At 44.9% G+C, this 25,596-nt stretch overlaps 1 protein-coding gene and 1 long non-coding RNA gene across 3 annotated transcripts in view; one reads left to right on the top strand and one right to left on the bottom strand.

Moving 5' to 3' along the window:
• The window catches only part of MFHAS1 (malignant fibrous histiocytoma amplified sequence 1), a 101,304-nt gene extending 96,683 nt beyond the window's left edge, over positions 1–4,621 (bottom strand). For both annotated transcript variants that reach the window (XR_004679076.1, XM_035004114.1), the window contains exon 1: positions 1,411–4,621. Coding sequence is in view for 1 of the 2 variants with exons in the window: in XM_035004114.1 (XP_034860005.1) it covers positions 1,411–4,408 (2,998 nt within the window). In the remaining variant the exon portion in view is untranslated. The remainder of the gene's footprint in view (positions 1–1,410) is intronic.
• LOC118010009 lies at positions 3,827–25,016 on the top strand. The gene is made up of 3 exons (XR_004679077.1): positions 3,827–3,931; positions 9,644–9,817; positions 24,944–25,016. It is a non-coding gene; the product is annotated as an uncharacterized LOC118010009 (long non-coding RNA).
• Positions 25,017–25,596: the final 580 nt, after the last annotated feature.

The following is a 25,596-nucleotide window of genomic DNA, read 5'->3' as shown; positions in this document are numbered from 1 at the left end:
CATAATAAAGAAGTATTTGCTTTCGTGAATAAGGTACAAAGGCAAATATAAAACAAACTAAAGAGTCTACCAAGTCACAGACAATGACACGACACCGGATAATCACTCACAACGGACAGCTCAATTGGCTGGTAACTGAATATGGCGGCTTTTTTCAAGCTGGAGAATTAAACTCAGTCTAGATCTAGGGCAACAGGGAGATGTTACCCTTGGAAATACTGGTGTCCAGTTGCTTCCTGATACTATTACGAGCTGCATTCAGACTAGGACAAAGATCAGAGTGCCCTGCAGTCTTTCATTTCAGCACTGCTCAATGCACCCTGGGGGTGGGGACCAAGGGGAAAAACTGGCCATGATGCTATCACTGGGGCTTGTCCTCAGGTCACTTGGAATGTTGTTAACCATGCCTGCACCCCCAAAATCAGAGTTCTTTAAAGAATGCTCCAGTGTGAGAAATGGACACATTCCCAACTAAAGACTTAGGATATCAATTAACCTAGCTCAGAAAATCCCAGACTACTAGTCCTGGAATTCACCCACTCACCTATAATGGTTTAAAAAAGTGAAACAGAAAAAAGTCTGTTGCAAAACATTCCCCAAAAGAGAAAAAGGAAAACACACACACACACACAAAAACCTCTCGTCAGCTTCTTGTCCCTTCCATCTCTTGAAAAATATTACCAAAAAGCTCCACTCTCTAACACTTAGCAAAAATCAAACCTTTAGACCTCTATAAAGCACGAAATTGGCAGGAAATACCCAGGAAACTCCCCGGAGAGATTTCAGTAATCCATCCTCCCTGCCTTCCAGTGTGCTGGGTAACCCTGATCCCAGCACTCAGTCATGCATTTCAGACTGAAATTTTTGTCTTTACTAATCCATCATTCATCCTGGTTACAAAACATTCTTCTCTAGAATTTCCTAAGAAAATTGAGCAATAATGTTTACATCATGATTACACTGAATTCAAACAAAAGATGGTGACAATGACATCCCAAGCTGAGAGCACCCCCCAGAGATGTGTCTAAGATGTGCAATAACCCAGTGCTCAGCGTGAGGCTCGCGTCAGATGCGACCCATCTTCTGTTCAACTGGCTGAAATTCCTTCCATGAAAGGTAGGCTCAGCTGGAAGAGGGAAAGGAGATCCAAAATCCAAAAGTGGGACTGGAAACCACGTTTGAAGTCTAGGTCTTTTTATTAGGAGAGTACGATACTGGGGACCATTTCATTTTGCTCATGTATTTACTGTCTTTTGCTTATCCCCCCACCTGCCTTGTATTTACCCTGGAAAACTTTCCTGGGGAACCTGCGAGGTTAAGCACATAATCAAATAAATGAAAAACAAGTATCTTCAAAGAATGCATCTTAAACCATTGCCACAGAAGAACCACATCCCTCTCCCCACTTACCTGGGAAAGCGTGTGGATTGGGCGACCCTCTCTTAAGGCACTTAGAACAGAGAATGTGCACGGTGTAGTGCAGTCCAGGCCATTCCTGAAGTAGGACATTCAGTTCCTCTACCAAGGGGGTTATGGCTTGCCATGCCGTCCAAATATTTGGTAAGGATGCGTGGCTGGCAATGGACAGAGTGTCTGGCTGCAGGACCCCCTTGGCAGGTCTGTAACTGACCACCACGGGAACCTTCCCTCGATATGCAAAGATCTGAAGTTTCCCATCCGACCTGTGCACCACATGGCTGTTGATCTGGACGCTGTAGCGTGCGAACAGGCCGGGTGGAAAGGTAAAGGGGAAACTATATTCGATCTGCAACTGCTCAGCCACGAAAGACTGCCCGGCCAGGTTGGTCCCATTAATCCAGGCCTCTGCATGGGGCACCTCGTTCTGCACGTAGCACGGGAACTTGTACCAAGCCGTGGACCCATTCAAGGGCTTGCCCTTGGGTTTATTGAGGCAGTAACAGAGTCCCATCTTCTCCAGCAGCTCCAGCAACAGCTGCAAGTCCTGCGGGGCCTGGACGTGAGGCTTCAGCAGCAACCGAATGACGTGGGCTGGCAAGAGCCCGTGAAGCAGAAAGCCCTCCACGTAATGATGGAGCTGGGTGGCCCGGAGCAGTTCCTGGCCCGGGGTGGGCGTCGCCATCGCTGGGGCGCTTTCGCCCTCGCCCTCGCCCTCGCCGCTGGTCCCTAGCAGCAGCTTGTGCAGCAGCAAGGAAGGATCCCTCTGGAAAAAGACATTGAGGATGTCGATGAGGCGGGTGAGGTTGTGGAAGACGTGCTCCTTGAGGGCGGGGCTGTCCTCAAAGTAGAGCAGCTTGCCGCTCTCATGCAGGTAAGAAAGGGCACTCTGCAGCCGGTCCTCGGTCAGACCCGCCTGCAGGCCCAGGCGGGCCGAGTCCCACCAGCTGAGCCACAGTCGCTGTGCCTGAGGCGGCTGGAAGTGCAGTTCCTCCAGCACCTGCCAGGATCGAGGCAGTACTCTGTGTAAATTGGGGAAGATCTCCCTGTGCTCCGCTACCGAGAGCAGTTTGTCCCGAAGCCGCTGTAACTGGCGAGGGTCCCTACAGCTAACAGGCAACACCGGGGAGAGGATCTGCAGCCGGTGGTTGAGCAGGTACTGAAAATGGGCCTTGCGCCGCCGAAGGTTCTTGTCTGAAACCCCATAGTAGGCTGCATGGGGGCTGGCGGAGCGCAGCTCAAAGTCCCGGGCCAGTGCCTCGTCCACCACCCGGGCCAACCGGCTCAGCCCCTCTGCGTCATGCTTCTCCTGCAGGGCGATCTGGCGGTGGATGTCCAGGCACTTCTCCTCCAGCTCCCGCTCCCCACACAGGTCTGCGTGCGTGCCCACGATGCACACCACGGCATGGGGCACGCGGGCCCCCACCCGATGCAAGAAGGAGCCCACGGTGGTGGGAAAGCGGGCTGGCTCATAGGTGGCCAGGTTCACCACCAGCACGTAGAGGGCTCCTGGGGAGAGGAAGAAGGGCTGGATCACCTCGTAACTCTCATCACCAGCTAAATCATACACGATGAACCGCAGTCCCCGGGAAGCATCAGCCGTCCAGCTGGTCACCTCGATGCCTTTGCTCACGGGAGGAGCGGAAGGGGGGTAGCTCTTTTCCTTGTCCCCTCCTCCTTGGTGTCCCTCCACTCTCTCCTCAGTGAGGCAGTGACGGAGCAAGGTCTTCCCAGCAGCCTTGTGGCCCATCAGGAGCAGCTTGAGGCGGGGCTGCACGGCAGGCTGGGAATGGGCCAACTCCTTCTGGTAGGCAGCGATGTAGGGGATCCCCTTCATGCAGACCTCGTAGGGGGGCTGGATCAGCGGGTTGTCCTTGATCTTCCACAGGCCCACCCTGGAGAGCTGGCCAAAGTTGTCGGGCAGCACGGCGATCTGGTTCCCTTGCAGCACCAGCTCCTCCAGGCCGGTCAGCTCCACGATGGAGTCGGGCAGGTAGCGGATCCGGTTGTTATCCAGCCAGAGGGTGAGCAGCCGGCCCAGGCCCGAGATCAGGGATGGCACCGAGGTGAGCTGGTTGCGACTAAGGTAGAGCTCCTCCAGACCAGCCAGGGGCAGCAGCGCGGCAGGGAACTCCTCAAACAGGTTGGAGGAGAGGTTGAGCATTTTCAGTCGCTGCAGGCGGCTGAACTGGGCGGGCAGCGCCTGCAGCCCGTTGTTGTCTAGCATGAGGCTCTCGAGGCTGGCCAGCTCGCAGAAGCCACTGGGCAGGGTGCCAAGCTCGGCGCCACTCAGCCAGAGGATCTTGACGGCGCGCAGGGCACTGATATCCTCAGGCAGGCCCCGCAGCCGGTTGCCGGACACGTCCAGCTCCTCCAGGGCCGCCAGCTGCAGCAGCTGCCGGGGAAAAGCCGTGAGCCGGTTGTGGTCCACGTCGAGCGTGCGCAGGCGGAAGAGGCAGGAGAGGGAGTCGGGCAGGTGGGCCAGCCGGTTAAAGCTGACATCCAGCTCCTCCAGGTGGGCCAGGGCACCCAGCTGGGCGGGCAGGGCGGGCAGCTGGTTGTGGCTGAGGTTGAGCTTGCGCAGCTCCCGCAGGGCACTCACCACCTCCGCGCCCAGGGCGGTCAGCCGGTTGTGGCTCACGTCCAGCTCGGTGAGGTGCTGGCCCAACTCGGCCACGGCCGGGGGCAGCCGGGCGAAGCGGTTCCTGCGCAGGACCAGGACGCGCAGGCTGCCCAGCGCCGAGCCCAGCCCGTCGGGCACCTCCTCCAGGCCGTTGTTCCCCAGGTTCAGCACCTCAATGTCCCCGATGTTGGCCGGCAGCACGAGCTGGGGGGCTTCGGGGCAGTCGCGCTGCGCGGCGCCCGCCCCCGGGCAGCCCCCGGCCGCGCTGAGCGTGAGCTGGCGCAGGTTGGTCCGCAGCTTCCGGGCGCGCAGGGCGGCGTCCCGCCACAGCCTCACCGTCTTCAGGTGCCCACTGTCCTTCCCAGCCATGGCGGGGCCCCGGGCCGACACCCACACGCGGGCGCCCGCAGCTACATGCCGCGCTGCGCCCGCGCGGGCGCCAGCCTCCCGGGCCCTCTCGCTCCTGCCTTCCCACCAGCCCTCGGCGAGCGGCGGCCGAGGCTCCTAGCGCAGCCAGCGGCCGGGCGCCCGCAGCTGGGGGGCGGCGGCGACGCGAGCAGCTCCGGGGGGCGCCGGGCGCGCGGCGCGGGGGGAGGCGGCGGCGGCGGCGGCCGGCGGGCAGTGCAGCTCGCATTCTCCTTGCTCCCCGGCCATGGGCGCGCCGGGGCGGCAGGGCCGCCGCCCGCCGCGCCGCGGAGGATGCCTGCTGCTCCTCCTCCCGCTCTGCCCGCCTCGCGGCGGCGCCTCGGTGCCCCCTCCGGCCCCGCTACCCCCGCCGCCGCGGCCGCGCGGCCGGCACCGTCGTCGCCTCCGTGAGCCCCTGGACGAGGGCGGCGCGCGGCTCGGCGGCCGGCATGCTGTGGGCGCAGGGCCGGGGGCGCAGCCGGGGGGGGGTGGGGGGCGGCGGCGGCGGCGCCTCCTTGTCTCCGCTTCCCCGGGCTCGGGCGGGAGCGCGAGCGCCGCGTCCCCGGCACTGGGAGGGCGCGATCGGGAAGCGGCAGCGCCGCCCGGCGAAGCGGCCCCCACGTGACCGGCGGAGGCGCCGCGTGTTCCCGGCACCGCCCCAGGGGCGGGAGCCGCTGGCGAGCGCCGGCCGCGGGGCTGAGGGCGCCCCGGGCGGGTGCGGGCCCGGACCGTGCCGTGCGCTTGGCGGGACGCGCGCGGGGAGCCCGGCGCCGGCTACGCCGCGGAGCTTCGGCGTTGTCCCGCCGGGGTGCGCCTGCTTCTGGCTCTTTGTTGGCCGTCCGCCCCTGAGGGTTTCTTTCTCTTGCCTCCTGTGTCCGAGCCGCTGGCTTCCCTTACTCATTCTTTACAGCCCTTCTCGTTCCACTGGCCCTACGTCCACGCCGTAATGGAACGGGCAGAATTCGGGGGCCTGGGTTTCGCTGTAGGAGCTTAGAACGAGAGTGTGACCAAACAAAAGGACTAGAGCAGGCAACCATTCATTCATTTGGCAAATCTTTACTGAGGCTCTATTTTGTGCCAGACCGACCGAGACCGACGGTCGTCCTCAGCTCCGCTGGGAAGGCTTTGAGCAGGCTTCTGGCCGGCTTCGCTGTGGGGGTTGGGGCCGGGGGCTCGCAGCGCCAGGGCTTTTGATGTGGGGTAGCCCATTTATCCTCACAGCAACGCCGTGAAACGAATCCCATATCCCCATTGTACAGTTCTTTTGCTGTTAGTTCAAGAAAATGATGCTCAGTTTTAAGGTTTATTTTTCCTCCGTGAGGACGTTTCCTTCAGATCACATCTACGCTAAATACATAATTTCTTCAGAATTTACCAGAAGCCGGAAACCTATTAGGTGTCTGGATGTCGCCTCCATCACTGCTTCTAAACTGGTTAATGCTGAAGCAAACAGTTTTCAGAGACGCAAGACTAAATGTGATTGGTTAACTGCACCACCGAGCACACTGTTGCTTTCCCTTCACGTGAGCTTGTTGTCATTCGGGGACCCATATTTGGTGCGGTTATTTCAGTAGTAGTAGTTCGTCTCTTCAAAGAGAGCTGCCGGACATCTCCGTCTGGAAATCTGCCCCAGGGATGGTTATCCAGCCTTGGTCCCACACCTTGTAACTGGAGGATGCTCCTGGGGCCAGGCTGGTCCCAGAAGCTCCCACACCACAGGTGAAATGTGGGTAGTGAACGAGGAGAGCTGAGCTGGGTCCTGAAGGAACTTCTTGGGAGATCAAATTGCTCAAGGATTCCCCCAGCCTCCCACCCCCATTCACACCAGGCCCTGCAGAAGTTAGGGATGGCCCCTCACGTCAGGGTTTTCCTAAAAGCAAAGGGCAAATCATCTCAGTCTGGAGTAGAGGGATTCTGATTATTCAAAATTTTCTTGCCTTCGATGTTTAATGTCATGGACCTAATCTATAAACTTTGCAAATCTTTTCATTGACCCTATTTTTCTTACTCTGAGGTTGTTTTCATTTGGGGGGCTGCCATGATTATAATAACATTCCATGCAGATGGGCTTCCTCCCAGAGTGCAGACTCTGCTTGGGCACCAGTCTTTTCAGTCATTTTGGGGAATGGGAGAGCACACTTGAGGAGGCTGGGTCTTAAGCAAGGCCTTAAAGAGGTGGCTTGCTAGAGGAGAGGATCCTGGGCACTCAAGCAAGAGTCTTCTACTTAAATGTCTGTCAGTAATAGTCTAAATGGCCCTGGGGGCAGTGGTACCCCTCTCTTCCCCCCTGCTAAGCCTAGCAACTAGCTAAGCTCCAAGTAAGCTCTGGTTTCTTTCACTGTGTCTTCAACAAACTCAATTTTCCTCCATCTTTTTTTTTTTTTTTTAAGATTTTATTTATTTATTTGACAGAGAGAGACACAGTGAGAGAGGGAACACAAGCAAGGGGAGTGGGAGAGGGAGAAGCAGGCTTCCCGCAGAGCAGGGAGCCCCATGCGGGGCAGGGGGAGGGAGGGGGGCTTAATCCCAGGACCCTGGGACCATGACCTGAGCCAAAGGCATACGCTTAACGACTGAACCACCCAGGCGCCCCTCCTCCAGCTTGACGGATTTTTCTCTTGACCTTGCTAACCCCCTAGCTATTGTCTCACTGCTTTACTTCTTTGCCCTGTCAAATATCTTACATAAGTGGTCTGGGGCCAGTGGTCAGGCTCCTCTCCACTGGTTCCCTCCTTGGGCCCCATAATCTGGCTTGCATCCCCACCGTGCCAACAGCATTGCTCCCTAAAGGGGAACTTACCCTTTCTCCTTCCTTGACCTCCCATTGTGAAAAACGGTAAGCAACTCCCTTAGGAAACTTTCTCCCTTCTTGGCCCATAAGATATTTGGTGTCACGTTAAGTTTGGGGTTTTCAAAAAGAGCCTTATAAAGGCTAATTATTTCCTAGTAGGAATCAAGTTTGCAATTAGAGTAAGTGCTATGAAATGACCCACTATGACAAGTACTTGGACAAACCTGCTAGGACTTGCTGAGATACGGATAGCTTCTTATGAAAATATTTAGTCATTATGCTCTTCCTGTTTGTATTTATATGATTCTATTTATATTAAAAATGCTTAATTTGGAAAATCATCTAAGTACCCTTTTCCACTGAATTTTAGTTTTATCGACCACAGCTTAATCAAGTATTTTAGGATAACCAAATGTCCCAGTGTGCCTAAGCCTGAGGGGGTTTCCCAGGGTAGGAGACATTCTACACCTAAATCCAAGGCAATCCTAAGAAGCCAGCACAATTAGTTAACTTACTTGGTCTTTCAAAAGAGCCCTTTTTCTTGCTTTCTTTTTACCTTTCAGGAGTTCAAAAAGTACAGCTTCCCAGAAATGCAGCATTTTCCTTGCTTCAGCTGCTTTAGATTTTCAAAATAGTTCTGATTTACTTAGTAAATAAATGCTTATTGACTTATCAGCGAGGACAGTCATGAGCTTGAGGTTCTAACTAACTTTGGAAACTACCTGTCTAGTCTTGAAAGGTAATTTGGCTATCCCTTAAGCCTTCAGCACAAATGAGACCTAGAGAAGTGGGTTACAGCATTTACTTAGTTCTCTCCCTGAAGTCTGGAGAGGCCTGTATATGCTGCCTTTATCATGAAAAGAGGGAAGGGCTTCCCACATTCTCCTTTCTTATAATTTTAGATCCAGCTAATGTTTGGCTTTAAAAAACCAATAACAGCAAAAATGCTCCTTTGTGCCTGGATAAAGGTAAGTAAGAGAAAAATCTCACCTCCACGATTTTAATCAAGCCATATTCTTCGCTTGATTTTGTTGGAGATAGAAGTGGAGGAAATCAAGGGAAGAACAGAAAGAGGCAAAGTAGGTTTTAGGCTTGTCCTGAAGAAGAGGATTAGAAATAAACCTTAAGGGGCGCCTGGGTGGCTCAGATGGTTAAGCGTCTGCCTTCGGCTCAGGTCATGATCCCAGGATCCTGGGATCAAGCCCCACATCGGGCTCCCTGCTCAGCGGGGAGCCTGCTTCTCCCCCTCCCTCTACTTCTCCCCCTGCTCATGTTCTCTCTCTCTCTGTATCTCTGTGTCTCAAATGAATAAATAAATAAAAAAAGAAAGAAAGAAAGAAAGAAAGAAAGAAAGAAACCTTGAGAATTGACATAGGAGAGTTTAGCCACAAAGGATCTTGGAAGTCATGCCATCTCTTTGCTACGGGGCATGACTAACCAAGATATCAAAGAATAATCACCCATATCAGTAGCTAATGTGTATTAAAGGTTGTCTATGTGCTCAGGCACTGTGCCATAAGCTTTTCATGCAGGCTCTCATTTGATCTTCACAATAGCCTTGAACGGTGGGTTCCATTTTTCTCCTCGTTTTACAGATGGAGAAAAATGAAGACAGAACTATTGAGTGGTGCAATCCAGACTCCAAGGAAGGCAGAGTCCAAAACTCATGTTTTAATCACTGTGCTATTTCTTGGGAGGGGAATGGGTCTTGTTCACTGTCAGCAGACTGTGTATTTTAAGCTATAGAGAAGTGGTACCAGCTGGAGAAATTGAACTTTGCTCTTACAATATTGAAGAATGTCATATTGGAATACCGAATGCTTGAAACAAACAGTATCTCCAAACTACAAGAAATGGGTTTAACATCTGTTGTTAAATGTTACAGCAGGAAACAGAATTTCTCTGCCATTTGTAGATAAGTTGTGTTTGATTTGTTTGTCTATTTGGAGAGAAAGGATTTAATACAAGTGTCCATAAAAACCTATACTTCAAATAGAAGGCATTTCAGAGTCTGTCTTTTGGGAAGAACATTAAGCAAAAAAAAAAAAAAAAAAAGTAAAAAAAATGAAATTGTCAAGCTAAGATTAGGTACAAAGAATCTGACATCCTTTGTCTTTTGTTTAGGGGGAAAAAAAACCCCAAAATTGAAGTTTTCCTTATCCACTTTAGACTCACCATCTGATCTGAATGCAAGCCAGTTTATATCAGCATTGGCTAAGAAGGCTGAGTGGTCACTTAACTACCAACAGAGCATAAAAAATGTGTTCAAGACCCTGACTCCCCCAGAGAGCAAAGGCAAAATTGTACCAATATGTCTGTTGTTTTTTCTTTCCCCTGCACTACAGAAAACAAATTTATCTTGGAATGGGCAGCATTCAATTTAACATTGGCTCTCTTTGTGTTTCCAGGTCAAGCGGGAACACATATGCTCCCTACTGAGGAAAATAAACTGCAATGTATTTTTAGCATCCGTTGGAAGTACTTTCAGCTGAAGAGATTCTGCAGGATCCAGACAATTTCACTGAAGGCCAAAGGATTGGCCACAATGTCACCTAGAATTCTAGAACTTGCCCTGGGGGTCTGTAAGTAGCAGTGCCCCTGAACCCCTCACCCACCCCCCATCATTCTCAATGCCAATCCTGTTGCAAACATCCTCTTTCAGAGAAAAAGAAGGAAAATCATTCCAGAAAAAGATAAATGGAAAACATCTGTGAAATAGTCATGACAAATGGTGCTTAACTATAGCACACTTGGCCCTTTGAGATGAAGCATGTCCAGGAGGAGGGAATAGGGAGCATGTGGAGCAGAGAGGATGTCCCCCACCCCTTTTGTGCCTAATGCTGAAGGTTGGCCATGAACGGGGAGCTGCTATATGGTGCATCTTTGTGAAAGGTGCCTCTGGGTGCCTTTGTGAATGGTAGAACAAGGCAGCACTCCCGCAGACCTAGCAGCTCCCTGGCGTGCTGAGTGACAGATGGTTTCAGCTTCTGGGCCCTCCCTCCAAGGGTGGTGCGTGCAGCCTTGGCAGTGGAGTTTCAGTTACTAGGCTGAAATGCAAGAAGTTTCCTCATGGGATTTGGCAACAGTGAGACAAATGGTTTGAGACTTTGCCTCTGTCTGCATAGTTTTGAAAAATATTTTTCATTTTTTTTTAAATTTTATTATGTTATGTTAGTCACCATACAATACATCATCGATTTTTGATGTGATGATCCACGATCCATTATTTTCGAATATTTTTCATTTTTAAAAGCAAATTTAATTGGGGCATCTGGGTGGCTCAGTCGGTTAAGCATCTGCCTTCAGCTCAGGTCATGATCCCAGGGTCCTGGGATCGAGCCCCTGCTTGGCAAGAGCCTGCTTCTCCCTCTCTCCCCAATCATGCTCTCTTCTTGCTATCTCTGTTGCTATCTCTGTCTCTCTCTCAAATAAATAAATAAATAAATAAATAAAATATTAAAATAAATAAAAGCAAATTTAGTTAACTGCTAGCTTTTCAATAAATGACATGGAAATATTGCATCCTCCTTGTGAAACATTCTATTTCTAAAATAAATACAGTCCACGGTGACATCTACAATGACACAGTAGAATACGTATCATAAAGTACAGCATACCATCAAAAATGGGAAGTCTTCCTAAAGAACTATAGTTCTGATTATTATTATAATAAAGCCATGTGTTTATTAAAAAACAGGGAAGCCAAAGTTATCATTTATGTTCTTCCTGAAATTTTATTACTCCTGTAGCAAAAAGGAGTTTCTGTTTCCTCTTCCAAAATACAGAACAATAAAACCCGATTCCCTACCTACCCTACCTCATCCTATGAAATGGTGAAATGTCTTGGAATAATGCTATGTAAATATAAGGAACTATGGTGTGTTGAAATATAAGCAGTTGGTCGTGGCTTCGTTATTCACCCAACAAATATTTCCATAAGGCTCTGTGCAGGGTGCCTGAATACAAGATAACCTAAGAAGACTTCTGTCTCTCTTGTCTTCATCAAGGTGGACAAATAAAGTATTGTCTACTGTTGATTAAGACAGTCTTCAAAAGTGTGGTCCTCTGAGAAGTTAAAAAGCTAGTGTCCTTTTCAAAATTCTCAGAGCATATTTGAGGGAAGTCTAGAGGACTCCTAAGTTTTGTTCCTTTGTTCCTAAACTGCAGTGGCTCTTCAGATGTTAAAGAACAATTTGAGGAAGCTTTTCCCTTCCTCTGTAAGATAATACTGTTCCATGGTCTTTGTGGTTCTTGAGTACAATTATATTGACATTTAATTTACATTTTCAAAACTAAGAGTATGAAGTTCATGTGTCAGAAGTTTGGGTTTTGTTCTAGTACAGAATATTAAATTTATTATTCTTTTTTTTACATTGGCTTTCTAAAATAAGCCTTTTAAAAACAAGTTTAACATGATGTATAAATTAAATAAAAATATGCTTCAAGATTAACTAGAAAAATTAGAGGAGCTTTATCATAGGAGTTTAAGTTTGTAAGGGAGGAAAAATAATTTTCCCTATAATATTTTGAGTTTTTGACTGAGGTCTCTAATAAAAGACAGACTGACAGGAGAAAAACTAACAGAAGTTTATTAATGTATATATATAAATGGGAGATACCCAGGGGAAAACGAGTAACTCAAAAGGGTGGCTTAGAACTATGGCTTATATAGCATCTTCAGCTGAAGACAAAGAAAGAGGTGGGGGAAGGCCAGTGAGGGGCAGCGGGATTGATAATGCACATTTAAATCAGCGCTTTCTCTATTGATGAGGGTCTAAAGTTGTCCTCAGGGATTAACCTTTATCCTGCCTGGTAGAGAGGGATACCTTTGTAAATATATGTCTTGCTTTTTAGGCAAATGGGGGAAGATACAAGCTTTTCTTGTATCTGCTTCTCAGTTGCCTTCAGCTCAAAATAATTCTTGTGCTGAAGTGGCATATTCTGCTCCCCTTCAGGACTGAGAGTAAGAAAGTCAGTCTTTTTATGGGCCCAGATGTTAAACTGGAAACCATGAGCAGCTATCCCTAGACTATCGGAGGGACTTGGGAGGAGAAGAAAGCCAGTCCACCGAGAAAGAAAAAGGCTGATGTGAAACGATAGCAGATATAAGAGAGAACATAAAATTTCTTGAATTTCCAACATTTTGGTTTCTTGCCTGGTATTCATGAGTCTTAGCTACATTCCCTGCCCTAAAGGCTTATAATAAATCCCCTGCTTTTGCTAGAGCACCTTCAATTGGTTTCTCTTTGAAACCAACAGAATCTTAGCCTAGAAATTTGTATCTGGAAGTGAGTTGGCAAGTTACAGACCACTGAAGGAAATAGTCACGTCAAAGCAGAAGGGGTGAGAAGTGAATAGTCCTGGAAACAAAGGAGTATATGTTAAAGTGTGTTCAGTTCTTGCAGCCTTTCAAGGAAGTGCAATGAGAGCAAGAAGGAGATAGGCTTTGGGCCAGGGCTGCTGGAGAAAAGCAGAATAAGAATACAGTTGTGAACCAGAAGGCCTTCTGACTGTAGCCAGCCATCTCAGACTGTTCAGTCAGTCTGAACAGCATTTACAAAGACAACGTATGGATCAGTACAACCGGATTCTGGGTTAAGACTGCTTTTGAAACTAAAATTGGGGGGCGCCTGGGTGGCTCAGTCATTAAGCGTCTGCCTTCGGCTCGGGTCATGGTCCCAGGGTCCTGGGGTTGAGCCCCGCATCGGGCTCCCTGCTCAGTGGGAAGCCTGCTTCTCTCCCTCTCCCACTCCCCCTGCTTGTGTTCCCTCTCTCGCTGTGTCTCTCTCTGTCAAATAAATAAATAAAATCTTTAAAAAAATAAAAAAAATAATAAAATAAAATTGGTGGGTTGATCGAGAAAATGTACCAGCAATTAGAATGGAAATATCCATGAGAAACCAGAGGTGCTGAAGACTTCCAAAACTTTAGCTGTAACTCCCCAAACGCTCCGTGTGTCCCCTCCATTCATCCTCTCAGATAAATACAATGAGGGCTGTCCCCACTGTAAAGTAGTTCAGCTCAAATAAATCTGCAGATATGGGTGCCATTTCATGACACATTAGAGGAAAAAAGTGCCATCATAAGCTAAAGAAAATGAAATACAGGAAATATTTCCAATACATATAACGAGTAAGTTATATATATATATATATATATATATATATAAAAGATTTTATTTATTTATTTGAGAGAGCGAATGAGAGACAGAGAGCATGAGAGGGAGGAGGGTCAGAGGGAGAAGCAGACTCCCTGCTGAGCAGGGACCCCGATGCGGGACTCGATCCCGGGACTCCAGGATCGTGACCTGAGCCGAAGGCAGTCGCTTAACCAACTGAGCCACCCAGGCGCCCTTAAGTTATATTTTAAAAGAAAGTCATGCAGAGGCGCCTGGGTGGCTCAGTCCGTTAGGCATCTGACTTTGGCTCAGGTCATGATCTCAGGGTCCTGGGATCAGCCCAGCAGACTCCCGGTTCAGACTCTGCTCCTCCCTACCCCCCACCCCATGCTGTCTCTCAAATAAATAAATAAAATCTTTGAAAAAAATAAAATAAAAAATAAAAATAAAAAAGTCATGCAAAAAAGTACATATATTTTGTTCAAGCGATCAGAAAAAGCACTTGTTGGATTTATGTTATATTTCCACATTTCAATTTATGATTTGTTTGAGAGCAAAGATGTTCATAAAGAAATCCCTCTCTGATCTGGAATGTCAATCCAAGCTTCCTTCTTGGCCTTAACACAACCATGATCCAACATGTGCAGTTTCTCCAAGTTAATTGCATGAGACTCTTAGAACTGGGCATTTTTAAATACTTTTCAGCAGTATCAGGAATAGGGTTGCCTAGTATTATAATACAATACATGTCCAGAACTCTCACTTCCAGCTACAGAAAAATATCTGAAGCACATGAAGCTCTGAAAATGCTGCCTTTGCTTAGCTTTAATCCTGGTAAAGAGAGTTTTCTGCCTCACCCCCCTCCTCTGACACCACATTCTCTAGCCCCTCCTCCTTGTTCTACAGACAAGTGGGCAAATATGTAAAGGTGCAAGGTCAACAGCAGGTAAGGAAGCCAAGAGTCTCAAAGCATGAATTCAGCATGAGAGAAAGAGAGTCTGGGCTAGTGACCCGTATCAGATTTGCCTTCGGCCAGCATTTCAACAGAGGACAGTGCCTAATGTCCAAGGTAATGCAAATATACTACCTGAAGACCCCACATGTGAGAATCTGAGGCACTGTCAGAGGCTAGCTTGGGACATTTAGGCCAATGGGGCTTCTCCTATCAATTGCATAAGTTTAGATGAACTCTTGCTTAGACATTTCATAACCAAGTGATAGCAAAAATCGCTTTGTAACTAGAGTGAACTCTCTACCCTACCTCACTCTGTAGCTGTGGGTGGGCCACATAGCCAAAATTACTCTCAACTCCATTAACCGTAAAAAGAAGGAGTTGAATTACTAAGATGCTTAATTAAGGTATCAGACAGTCTAGGAACATATGAAATTATAAGCCAAACTATATGCATTTTTTTTTGAGAGAGAAGATGCATATTTTTTTCAGATTCTCAATTCATGAATCCAAAGCGATTATGGCCCCCTGAGTTATATAACCTTTAAATTCCATTTAATATTAATATTCTATAATACTCCATTTATGCATATTTTGGATAGCACTTTTACTTAGTGGTATTAAAGAACTAACTAGTGATTAGAGAACTGTATTTTATAATATGTTCAGTTTACTCACACTTAAAGTTGGTGAATATTATTATGTCTTCCAACTATCATATTGGAATGTGAAGTTTTATTTTTTATTATTTCCTCTCTCATGTACATGGAGTTTTGCTACAGGAGAGGTTTGTTTATGTACACAGAGCTTCAAAATGCTAAAAACTTATTAAAATAGTTAACCAATTATATTTCACATAAATGATGGAAACTTTACAATTATGTGAAATTGGACACAATTTGCTAATTTAGTTTGACCAATTAAAATATTTTAAAATTAATATATATTAAGAGCAATTTTACATCGTATTCTCTCTATATAATCCTGATGCTAAACTTAATATAATATTTTTAAACAATAGGTTGGAAAAAAGTTGGGAGAAGTCATAGAACTGTATTTCTAAGACCCTAAGCCCACCAATATATAGTTAACCTTAATGAATTCCGATCTTTAGATTTTCATTTCCTGCTTGACATCAATAATGCAAAATACCTATTCACATCGGTCTCCCTGACGTTCCCTATTCTTTCAAGAGCCCACACTGGAAGTGACTTGATGATGATGCAGGTACATGGCATCTTGTTGCTCCGCAAGCCAACTTGCAGATGTATTGGGAAATTCTGTCTGGGATTGAACACGGGCCGTGTCTTTGCCAGGGGTGTTGAATCAACATGCCAGGGCACAGTTCTCTTTCCCGACCCACCAAACTGGGCAGACAGAGCCAGCCTTGCTGGTTCTGGACTCTCTGCAATGCTGTCTCATCATGTGACAGATATCACACCCACCAAACAAAAAAGCAGCTGGCTTCACAAACTGTGGAGAGCGGTTTGTTTTTATTTTCGAAGTAGTTAAATTCAGATTGTCTGAACTCCTATGAAGGTCTTAAAAAAAAAGATTTTATTTATTTATTTTAAAGATTTATTTATTTATTTATTTGAGAGAAAGAATGAGATAGAGAGAGCATGAGGTGGGGAGGGTCAGAGGGAGAAGCAGACTCCCTGCCAAGCAGGGAGCCCGATGCGGGACTCGATCCCGGGACTCCAGAATCATGACCTGAGCCGAAGGCAGTTGCTTAACCAACTGAGCCACCCAGGTGCCCGATTTTATTTATTTATTTGACAAAGAGAGAAAGACAGCACAAGCAGGGGGAGTGGCAGGCAGAGGGAGAGGGAGAAGCAGGCTTCCCACCGAGCAGGGAGCCTGATGTGGGGCTCCATCCCAGGACCCTGGGATCATGACCTGAGCCGAAGGCAGATGCCCAACCCACTGAGCCACCCAGGTGCCCCTCCTATGAAAGTCTTATAAAGGTTTAAATTCTGTCATTTGATTCTTAGATTCCTTGTCTCTTTGGATTTCAAAAAATATCACTACCACATGTTTTTTGTGCAGCGCTGTCCCTAAAGAATTTAGTGAATTTGCAAATAAAGACCGGAATAAAACAGTTAAGAATTATGAGACAACTGAATACACAAAATGTGGCATATACATACAATGAAATATTCTCCAGCCTTTAAAAAGAAAGGAGATTCTGACACATGCTACAACATGGATGAAGCTTGAAGATATGCTAAGTGAAACAAGCCAGTCACAAAAGACAGATATTGTCTGGTTCTACTTCTAGGAGGTGTCTAGAGTAGTTACGTTCATAGAGACAGGAAGTAGAATGGGGGTTGTCATACTCCTGGGGAAGAACAGGGAGAGGAATTGGGAGTTATTGTTTAATGAGTGTGAAATTTCCTTTTGGGAAAATGAGAAAGTTCTGGAGATGATTGCACTACAATGTGAATGTGCCACTGAGCTGTCCACTTGAAAATAATTAAAATGGTAAATTTTAGGGCGCCTGGGTGGCTCAGTTGGTTAAGCGACTGCCTTTGGCTCAGGTCATGATCCTGGAGTCCCTGGATCGAGTCCCGCATAGGGCTCCCTGCTCAGCAGGGAGTCTGCTTCTCCTTCTGACCCTCCTCCCTCTCATGCTCTCTGTCTCTCATTCTCTCTGTCTCATATAAATGAATAAAATCTTAAAAAAAATAAAAATAAAAAAAATGGTAAATTTTATGTTTTGTATATTTGAACCCTGACTGCATAAAGGAAGTATTGTTCTTTTTTTTAAAGACAACCTTTTTTTTTTTAAGATTTTATTTATTTATTTGACAGAGAGAGACTAAATGAGAGAAAGAACACAAGCAGTGGGGAGTGGGAGAGGGAGAAGCAGGCTTCCCACTGAACAGGGAGCCAGATGCGGGGCTGGATCCTAGGACCCTGGGATCATGACCTGAGCTGAAGGCAGACGCTTAACAACTGAGCCACCCAAGCACCCCTAAAGACAACCTTTTAAAGATATATAATAAAATATTTATAGATAAAATGGTATGACACCTGTCATTTGGGCATAGATGAAACAATTTTGGCCATGCACTGATTAAATTTAAAAAGAGAGAGAAAAGAGCAAAACTATAAGCAGGTATTGCTGTTAACCTGCTAAATGAAATAAAAATATAGATTATATTTTTTACCAAAGTGCATTATCCACTATATTATTTTCTTTACTTTTTGGTTTGCTGTCCATATTTACTATTTTTAAAAACTTTCCTTCCTATTTTGATTGTGAATATCTTAATACGTTTTCCTTTTTCAGTACTATAGTCTGTAAGATATAAACTAGAAAGAATTCACTGTGTTATTTTGAATGATCTTTCAACTTAATCAATAAATCTAGTGATGTGTTTGAGAGCATAGAGAAAATACAAATTATTCCTTTGGAGTCTCATTTCAGTGTCATTACTTTTTAGGAGTCACTTTTTTCTTTGCAACTTTACTAGGCTAAAAATAATTGATGTAGCATCACCATAGAATCTGCCTAAACCCTAACGCAAACTTAATATTAATGTAGTTGAGTTTGCTTATCCAAACTGAGGGTGAACCTACGTATATATTCTCAAAAATATATACTTCCAAAGAACAACATTTGCAGGTTTTTAAAATCTAGAATATAATGGGTACTAATAAATATTTAACTAAGAATGCCCAAGGCTCCCTTTTTGGAATTCCTATGCTGACCTATAAGCCATCACCATCTACTTGGAACAGTAGTCACTTTGATCTTATCTAGGTACTTTGGTCTTATGATGCATGGGTTAATATTAATATATTAATTTAAAATAACCCTCCTCACTCACTCTGACCTAGATACAATAGCCTTTGTATTATTCTTGAAGATCCTGAGCACATTCCACTTATGGTTCCCTCTGTTTAGAAATCTCCTAGAATGAAAGGAAGGAAGGAAGGAAGGAAGGAAGGAAGGAAGGAAGGAAGGAAGGAAGGAAGGAAGGAAGGAAGGAAGGAAGAGGGGCGCCTAGGTGGCTCAGATGGTTAAGCGTCTGCCTTCGGCTCAGGTCATGATCCCAGGGTCCTGGGATCAAGCCCCACATCAGGCTCCGGCTCAGCGAGGAGCCTGCTTCTCCCTCTCCCTCTGCCTCTCTCCCTGCTCATGCTTTCTCTCTCTCTCTCTCTCTCTCTGTGTCTCAAATGAATAAATAAAATCTTTAAAAAAAAAAGAAAGAAAAAGAAGAAAAAGAAAATCTCTCTCTTAAGATGTTTGCATGAACAACTTCTCCCCTTTTTCTTATAGTCTTTCCTAGAGACCATCTATAACCACCCCCATTAAATTGGTTCCCCTCTACGACTCTGCTTAATTCTCTATCCCTCTACATATCCCCTCCTATCTGTTCCCTAAGCACTTATCACTACCTGGTATATGTTTGTTTGTGTGTGTGTTTGTTGTCTCTTTCCCATGCAAGAATATAATTTCATGAGGACAGGGAATTTTTTTTTACCACCTAGGTGGTGACACATAGTAAGTCACAATTGACTATTTGTTGAATCAATGAATGGACAAAGAAAGGGTTGAAAATGAACATATGGTTAAGGAGACTAACGTCTAGGTAGAACAATGAACTTCAGTCATATCTTCAGCAACCTCCACAGGAACTCTCATGGAATTTAATTAAATGTATTTTTCACCTTCCATGTGCCTTGTAAAGAATTAATTCTTTTAATTCCTCCATGAAATAGATGAGAATATACTCCATTTTACAGATGGGAAGACTAAAGCATGGAAAAACTAAATCCCTAAAGATCAATGCATGAGTCAATCTTAGAGCTAGATTTAGAGAATTTTGGATATTTCGTCTTGAACAACTGACTCCCGACATCATTTAATTTTAGCTTGTGCTTATTATAATTCATTTAAAAGCATTTACTATTCCTGAATTTGAAAGTCTCTCAGGTAAGAAACTGATTTGTTGTGACAGCAGGTGACTCAGTTACTGTAAATGTTCTTTCAAGAACTTGTTCTTTAATCCATATCCAGTAATTCACAAAGTAAGTTGCTGTCTTAGCAGAAATACATGGTTTGTAAGTAATTTACCAATTAGTTTCATCATGCTTGTCTCCCATTTAATTTAAAATGAATTCTACCACCCTAAATCTATTGCAAACATGAGGGAAATCCTTTATGTGGTATCAGTAAGAGATTTTCTCAAGTCTAATTTTACTTTTGATTCCTCAAACATTACTACAGATGATTTGACCCCAAAATTCAGTGTGCCAGGTGGATCACACACTTTGTTTTTTATTGAGAAGTCCCTTTTTAAGTAGGGACAGTGGCTCCCAAATTTGACTGCATTTTGAAATCACCTGAAAAATTTACAAATACTGATTCCTGAATCCCACCCCCAGAGATACTGATTTATTCGATCTGGGGTGTGGTCTGGGCATTACGATTCTTAAAAGCTTCTGAAGTGTAGCCAAGATGGAAACTTCTGTGGATTTCCTGACATGACCCAAGAATGAAATCCAGGAAAGAAGCAAAGCTAGAGGACCGTGGATATAATGGTTTCTAGATTTCTCTGTAACGCCAGATATTTTAAACTATTTCAGTATCTTTAGTATCTTACTGCGTTTTTCACTCTGGGGTTATTTCTTGGAAGGATCTGGTTTTACTATCTAAGATATAATTTTTTTAAGATTTATGTATTTTAGAGAGAGAGCGCATGTGTGGGAGGGGCTGAGGGAGAAGGAGAGAGAATTTCAAGCAGACTCCACCCTGAGCACAGAGACGCACATGGGCCTCAGTCACACAACACTGAGATCATGACCTGAGCCGAAATCAAGAGTTGGTTGCTTAACTGACCGCGCCACCCCGGCGCCCCAACTATCTAAGACTTAAGTTAAATTGGGCTAAGATGAAAAGGATGTCAACAAGATGACAACAACTGGGATAAAGTGTATCAAAAACACTCCTTAAAATGTAGCAAGCTATACAAATGTAAGAAACAATTAATGTTCTTCCAAATGCTGACACATTACATGAGCTATATAGAACCAAAGGCCATTTGTATGTTATAAATGTGTATATTATGAAGTGCCTTCAAAATAATTCTTAGTAATAAACAAAATTCACTCAAAATATGTCCACATTTATTTGGGAGACTTTGTACATTCATCATCAATTACTCTCACTTGCAAGACAGTGAATTTAGTTTTTCATGCCTGCCTTAAAGTTTTACCAATTCTAATACCTACAGCTTAAAGGAATATAGAACCCTATTGTAACCCACTAGTTTACAGTAACCAATTCAGATGCCTCCATGACAGAACCATTATGAAGAGTCAGACCCACAGACGGTGTTTATTTGTTTTCTATCAAGTTCTCATACTTGGAAATTCTTTGGTTTGCTTGCTTGCTTAATTGTGAATGGTAACAAAGGTGCCATAGAAAAATAGCAACAAATGAGGAAAGAATTACTGAAAAAGAAATGCTTTTTTAAAAATCAGCAAGAGGATACTTACCTGGCAGGGGAGATACCATGATCACAAAAATCAGCAAGAGGGGTGCCTGGGCAGGTCAGCAGGTTAAGCATCTGACTCTTGGTCTCAGCTCAGGTCTTGATCTTAGGGTCGTGAGTTCAAGCCCCACGTTGGGCTCCAATGCTGGGTGTGGAGCCTACTTAAAAAAGGCGGGGGGGGGAGGGGTGCAAAAAAATCAGCAGGAAAAAGCTCATGAACTCAGCTCTGTAAGAGCAAGAAGTAGAAACCCTGTCTTGATCAGTGGCTCATCTTGTTGGGTGCTCCTAGAACGCGGTTCCCCTGAGTACCCCCCTCCCTTCACAGGCTGTGGGGCTCGGTTTTCTGTCACTGGATTACTTAAGCTCTTTGAAAGAGTTATTTTTCCCTACTTTGCTCCAGGCTGTTGGGCTTGCATTTGGTGTAGGTTCTCTGAAGCAATGAGGCTGGTGTTATCATTCAGCACTCTGATTTAAATACTCTCTTAATTCCTCCTGTTTAGTCTGGCTCATTGGGTGTTGCCCATAAAAAGTTTGGCTTCTATAATCACAATTAGAGCAGGGTGATGTGACTAATCAGTCTGTTCGCTGCATCTCTATCTTCTGTGAAGTGAGTCAGTTTCAACATTAGCTTTGTGCTCTCATGGCACTCCCTACTCTCTAATGTTCAAGTCTATATTTGTTCCAGACTCTAGATGTTTAAAAAAAAAAAAAAAGGAGGCTGTTTGTTTTCATTCTTAAAACATGTTCTATACTCCCTCTCGGGAGTGGAACTAACCCCACAGGAATTTGGAGAAATTCCCAGAGTGCTAGCTCACGACAGAGAATTTCCAGGGCAGGGAAGCTGTTTGTTCCCTCATTTGGGGAAATTCTACTGATTAATACAACTAGTGCAAGTCAACACACACATAATGAATGTTTACCATGTGCAAAGCACTTTTCACATATCATTGTTTTAAAATAAGGTTTCTTTTAGGGCGCCTGGGTGGCTCAGTTGGTTAAGCGACTGCCTTCGGCTCAGGTCATGATCCCAGGGTCCTGGGATCGAGCCCCACATCGGGCTCCCTGCTCCTTGGGAGCCTGCTTCTCCCTCTCCCACTCCCCCTGCTTGTGTTCCCTCTCTCACTATCTCTCTCTCTGTCAAATAAATAAATAAAATCTTTAAAATAAAATAAAATAAAATAAGGTTTCTTTTAGAGCAGTTCTAGAAAAACAGCAGTTTGCAGAAAAATTACGGACAGTAAATTTCCATATATCCCATACCTAGTCTTCCCTATTATTAGCATCTTACATAGGTATGATATATTTGTTACAATTTATATAATAATATATGATGATAGTGTATTAATGATTCATAAACTGATGCATTATTAATAACTAATATTCATGCTTTATCCATATTTCCTTCGTTTTTACCTATTGCCCTTTTTCTGTTCCAAGATCCCAACCCAAATGCAACATTACATTTAATGATCATATCTTCTCAGGCTCTTCTTGACTATGAGAGATTCTCAAGTTTTGAGGAGTACTGGTCAGGTATTTTGCTGAACACCCCATAATTGTGATTTGTCTCATCTTTTTCTCATCAGAATGGGGTTAAATGTTTTTGAGAGGAAGACCACAGAGGTAGAATGACATTTGCAAAACATAATGTCAAGGGTGTATACTATCAACATGACTTATATTGTTGATGCTAACTTTGATCAAGTGGCTGAGGTAGTATTTGTCAGATTTCTCTACCATACCTTTCAAGTAACTTTGTCCTCTTTTTCCCCCTTTTTATTCTATATTCTTCGGAAGGAAGTCAAAATATGCACAGCTTATACATAAAGAGTAGAAAGTTATGGTCCACCTCTTTGAGGGCAGAGTATCTGCATAAATTATTTGAACTTCCTATTAATTCAGTCATTTATTTATATCAGAATGGATTCAAGGATTTTTAAAATAATACTTTGAGTTATAATCCCCCAAATCCTTCTTTATTTATTTTCTTGCTCAAATTTTTCCAGCTTTGGCCATGGAGAGCTCTTTTATTTCGCTCCTTGTCCCTTTAACATGCTCCTTCATTGTGTGTGTGTGTGTGTGTGTGTGTCTTTTGAAACACCTCCTTAATTTCTGGGTCTACAAGATGTTCCAGGTTCATCTTGTATATTTCATGTCCCAGTCCTAGAACCTCCTATTTCTCTAAGGAACCTGGTTCCTTTTATTGGAGAATGGTATTAGGAATCAGGTTCTGGATGATGGATATGATCATTGTTACTGGAGTGTCTTTGCTTCTCAGCTGAAAGGGAAAGGGACTATATGTGCATATACTAAACCAGATATTTGCACATATGCATGAATATTTCTATATGTAACTATTTGTATCTATATTAAGCCAAACATGAGTTCATAGAGATGTCTCCAACTTCAGTCCATTACCACGTGGATCATTCTAGTCTCCTCCCTTTGCTCCAACAGTGAGATCCTGGGCTCCTACCATCCCCCATCCCTGTATTTAATTGTTCAATTTCAGTATACATGTATAACAGTGCCCAAATTGTTGGTAACATGTACCCCTGTGGAGGCAACTGTATCAACTACTTTTCCAGAGAGTCTGGAAGACATTTTTCTGGATGGCCATGGACCTGGTATCATACAACAATTCTGTTACTAAGGAAGAATGGGAGAATCAATAAGGGAACACAGTTAATGGTCTCCACCACAGACTGCATTGAAGTGACAGGTCACAAAAGAGAAAAATCCAGTGGCCTTATTTTGAATTTTAGCTGAGTTTCTATGAGAAAGTTAGCAGTTTTCTTCCTCAGACTACAACCTTTTGACACAATGCTCATTTCCTCCCTTGGCCACAACACCAGTTTCATCTTCTTTCGGCTTCCACAGCCATCAGCCATCACTAATAGCAGTAAGGGGAGCAACCCTATTGAGCACATTACAAACTGAGACATGAGAGGGCACAGCGGAGCAATGAGATGGCGAGGGATGGATAAATGGAAGTATCCACTGGTTGTTGGGCGGCGAAGGTAGCAGAGATTGCACCTGGGCGCTGACTGACCTAAGATACTAATATGACAAGGACAAGAAACATAGATGAGGGGATGGCTTTTCCAAATGACCGTTAGTGAGGCTCCTTCCACAACTTCGACTAATCTGTGCCCCTTCATTGATCTATTATCAAATCAGTTGTCACTGTGCTATTTTCATCCAGTGGCAGTTGGCAATTCTAAAAACAAACCCTTCCATACCCACTCTCCAGACCTGACCTGATACCTAGGGACTGTTATGCCAATATATGGGAAAGAACAAGCAACTCTGCACAGGGAAATCTAAAGTTTTCCCTACCACATGAGAAGATTCGAGACTAAGATTCTTGAAAAAAGAAAATGACACGGTAGGAAAGGGGGCTTTGGAGATTCACTCATCTGGGTTTGAATCCTAGCTCTGCTGCTGAATAGCTGTGCAACCCTAAATAAATCATTTGCTGCCATATATATTAAATTGATAATAAAATATTAAATGTAATTCCTTAAAATAATATCAAAATGGTATATTTTATTAATATTTAAAATTATACCTGACAAAACCTGTAGAATCTTATGGCACAAAGAGAGAACCTTAATGCATGCAAATTTACAAATCCTTTAGGAAGTCGAGGGATCCCAGGATGGAATGCAGAATGTGACAAAACTGTCTGAATCACACTTGTATGAAACAACCTCACGCCCAGGGTGGGAGGTGAGGGGAAAAGGTGTCAAAGGAAGTAACTTTGGAAATGTGTGGAGTGTGGCAGACTACAGGCAAAAGAAAGTGTACGTTCGGGGCGCCTGGGTGGCTCAGTCGTTAGGTGTCTGCCTTCGGCTCAGGTCATGATCCCAGGGTCCTGGGATCGAGCCCCACATCGGGCTCCTGCTCAGGTGGAAGCCTGCTTCTCCTGCTTCCACTCCCCCTGCTTGTGTTCCTGCTCTCGCTCTCTCTCTCTCTGTCAAATAAATAAATAAAATCTTAAAAAAAAAAAAAGAAAGTGTACGTTCACACTGTGCTTTAGTTGGAAGTGGAATATGAAGCTTCCTGTAACCGTCCTAAAAATGAGAGGGGCTGCCCTTCTCCTCACTTTTTTTCTTTCCTTGTTGCCCAGGTGGAACAACCATCTTGGACATGAGGTGGAAGACAAGGGTTGAGGAGGCTGCGGACAAGAAGATAGAAGAAGCGGGGCGCCTGGGTGGCTCAGTTGGTTAAGCGACTGCCTTCGGCTCAGGTCATGATCCTGGAGTCCCTGGATCGAGTCCCGCATCGGGCTCCCTGCTCCGCGGGGAGCCTGCTTCTCCCTCTGCCCTCTTCCCTCCCGTGCTCTCTGTCTCTCATTCTCTCTCTCTCAAATAAATAAATAAAATCTTTAAAAAAAAACCCCAAAAAAACAAACTCTTAAAAAAAAAAAAAAAAAAAGAAGATAGAAGAAGCTTATCTTTTTTTCACGATTACGGAGCCACCAAGCCAGCTGAATTGACATAGAATGAAAAAGAAACTTCCGCCTTGTTTAACTCACTCTTAATTTGAATTTCCTGTCACAGATGAATCTAATCCCAACTAATACAGATTTTACTTGTACCCTTTCCGCCCTACCTTTTAACCCTTCAATTCCTGGATCCCTCAAACAAAATGAGGGTGCACAACTTTTCATGATATAACTCCCTCGTAAGTCGTTCTGTGGTATCCTTAAGCACCTATTCCGACCAACGAAAGGGATGCGTAAAGTGGACTCTTGCTCACAAAAAGATGTGCCCTTGCATG

Source organism: Mirounga leonina, unplaced genomic scaffold (genome assembly GCF_011800145.1).
Source record: "Mirounga leonina isolate KUSES-001 unplaced genomic scaffold, KU_Mleo_1.0 Mir_128, whole genome shotgun sequence".
Classification (NCBI taxonomy): domain Eukaryota; kingdom Metazoa; phylum Chordata; class Mammalia; order Carnivora; family Phocidae; genus Mirounga; species Mirounga leonina.
The sequence above is the reverse complement of the archived record's forward strand: the minus strand, read 5'-3'. Positions and strand labels throughout refer to the sequence as shown.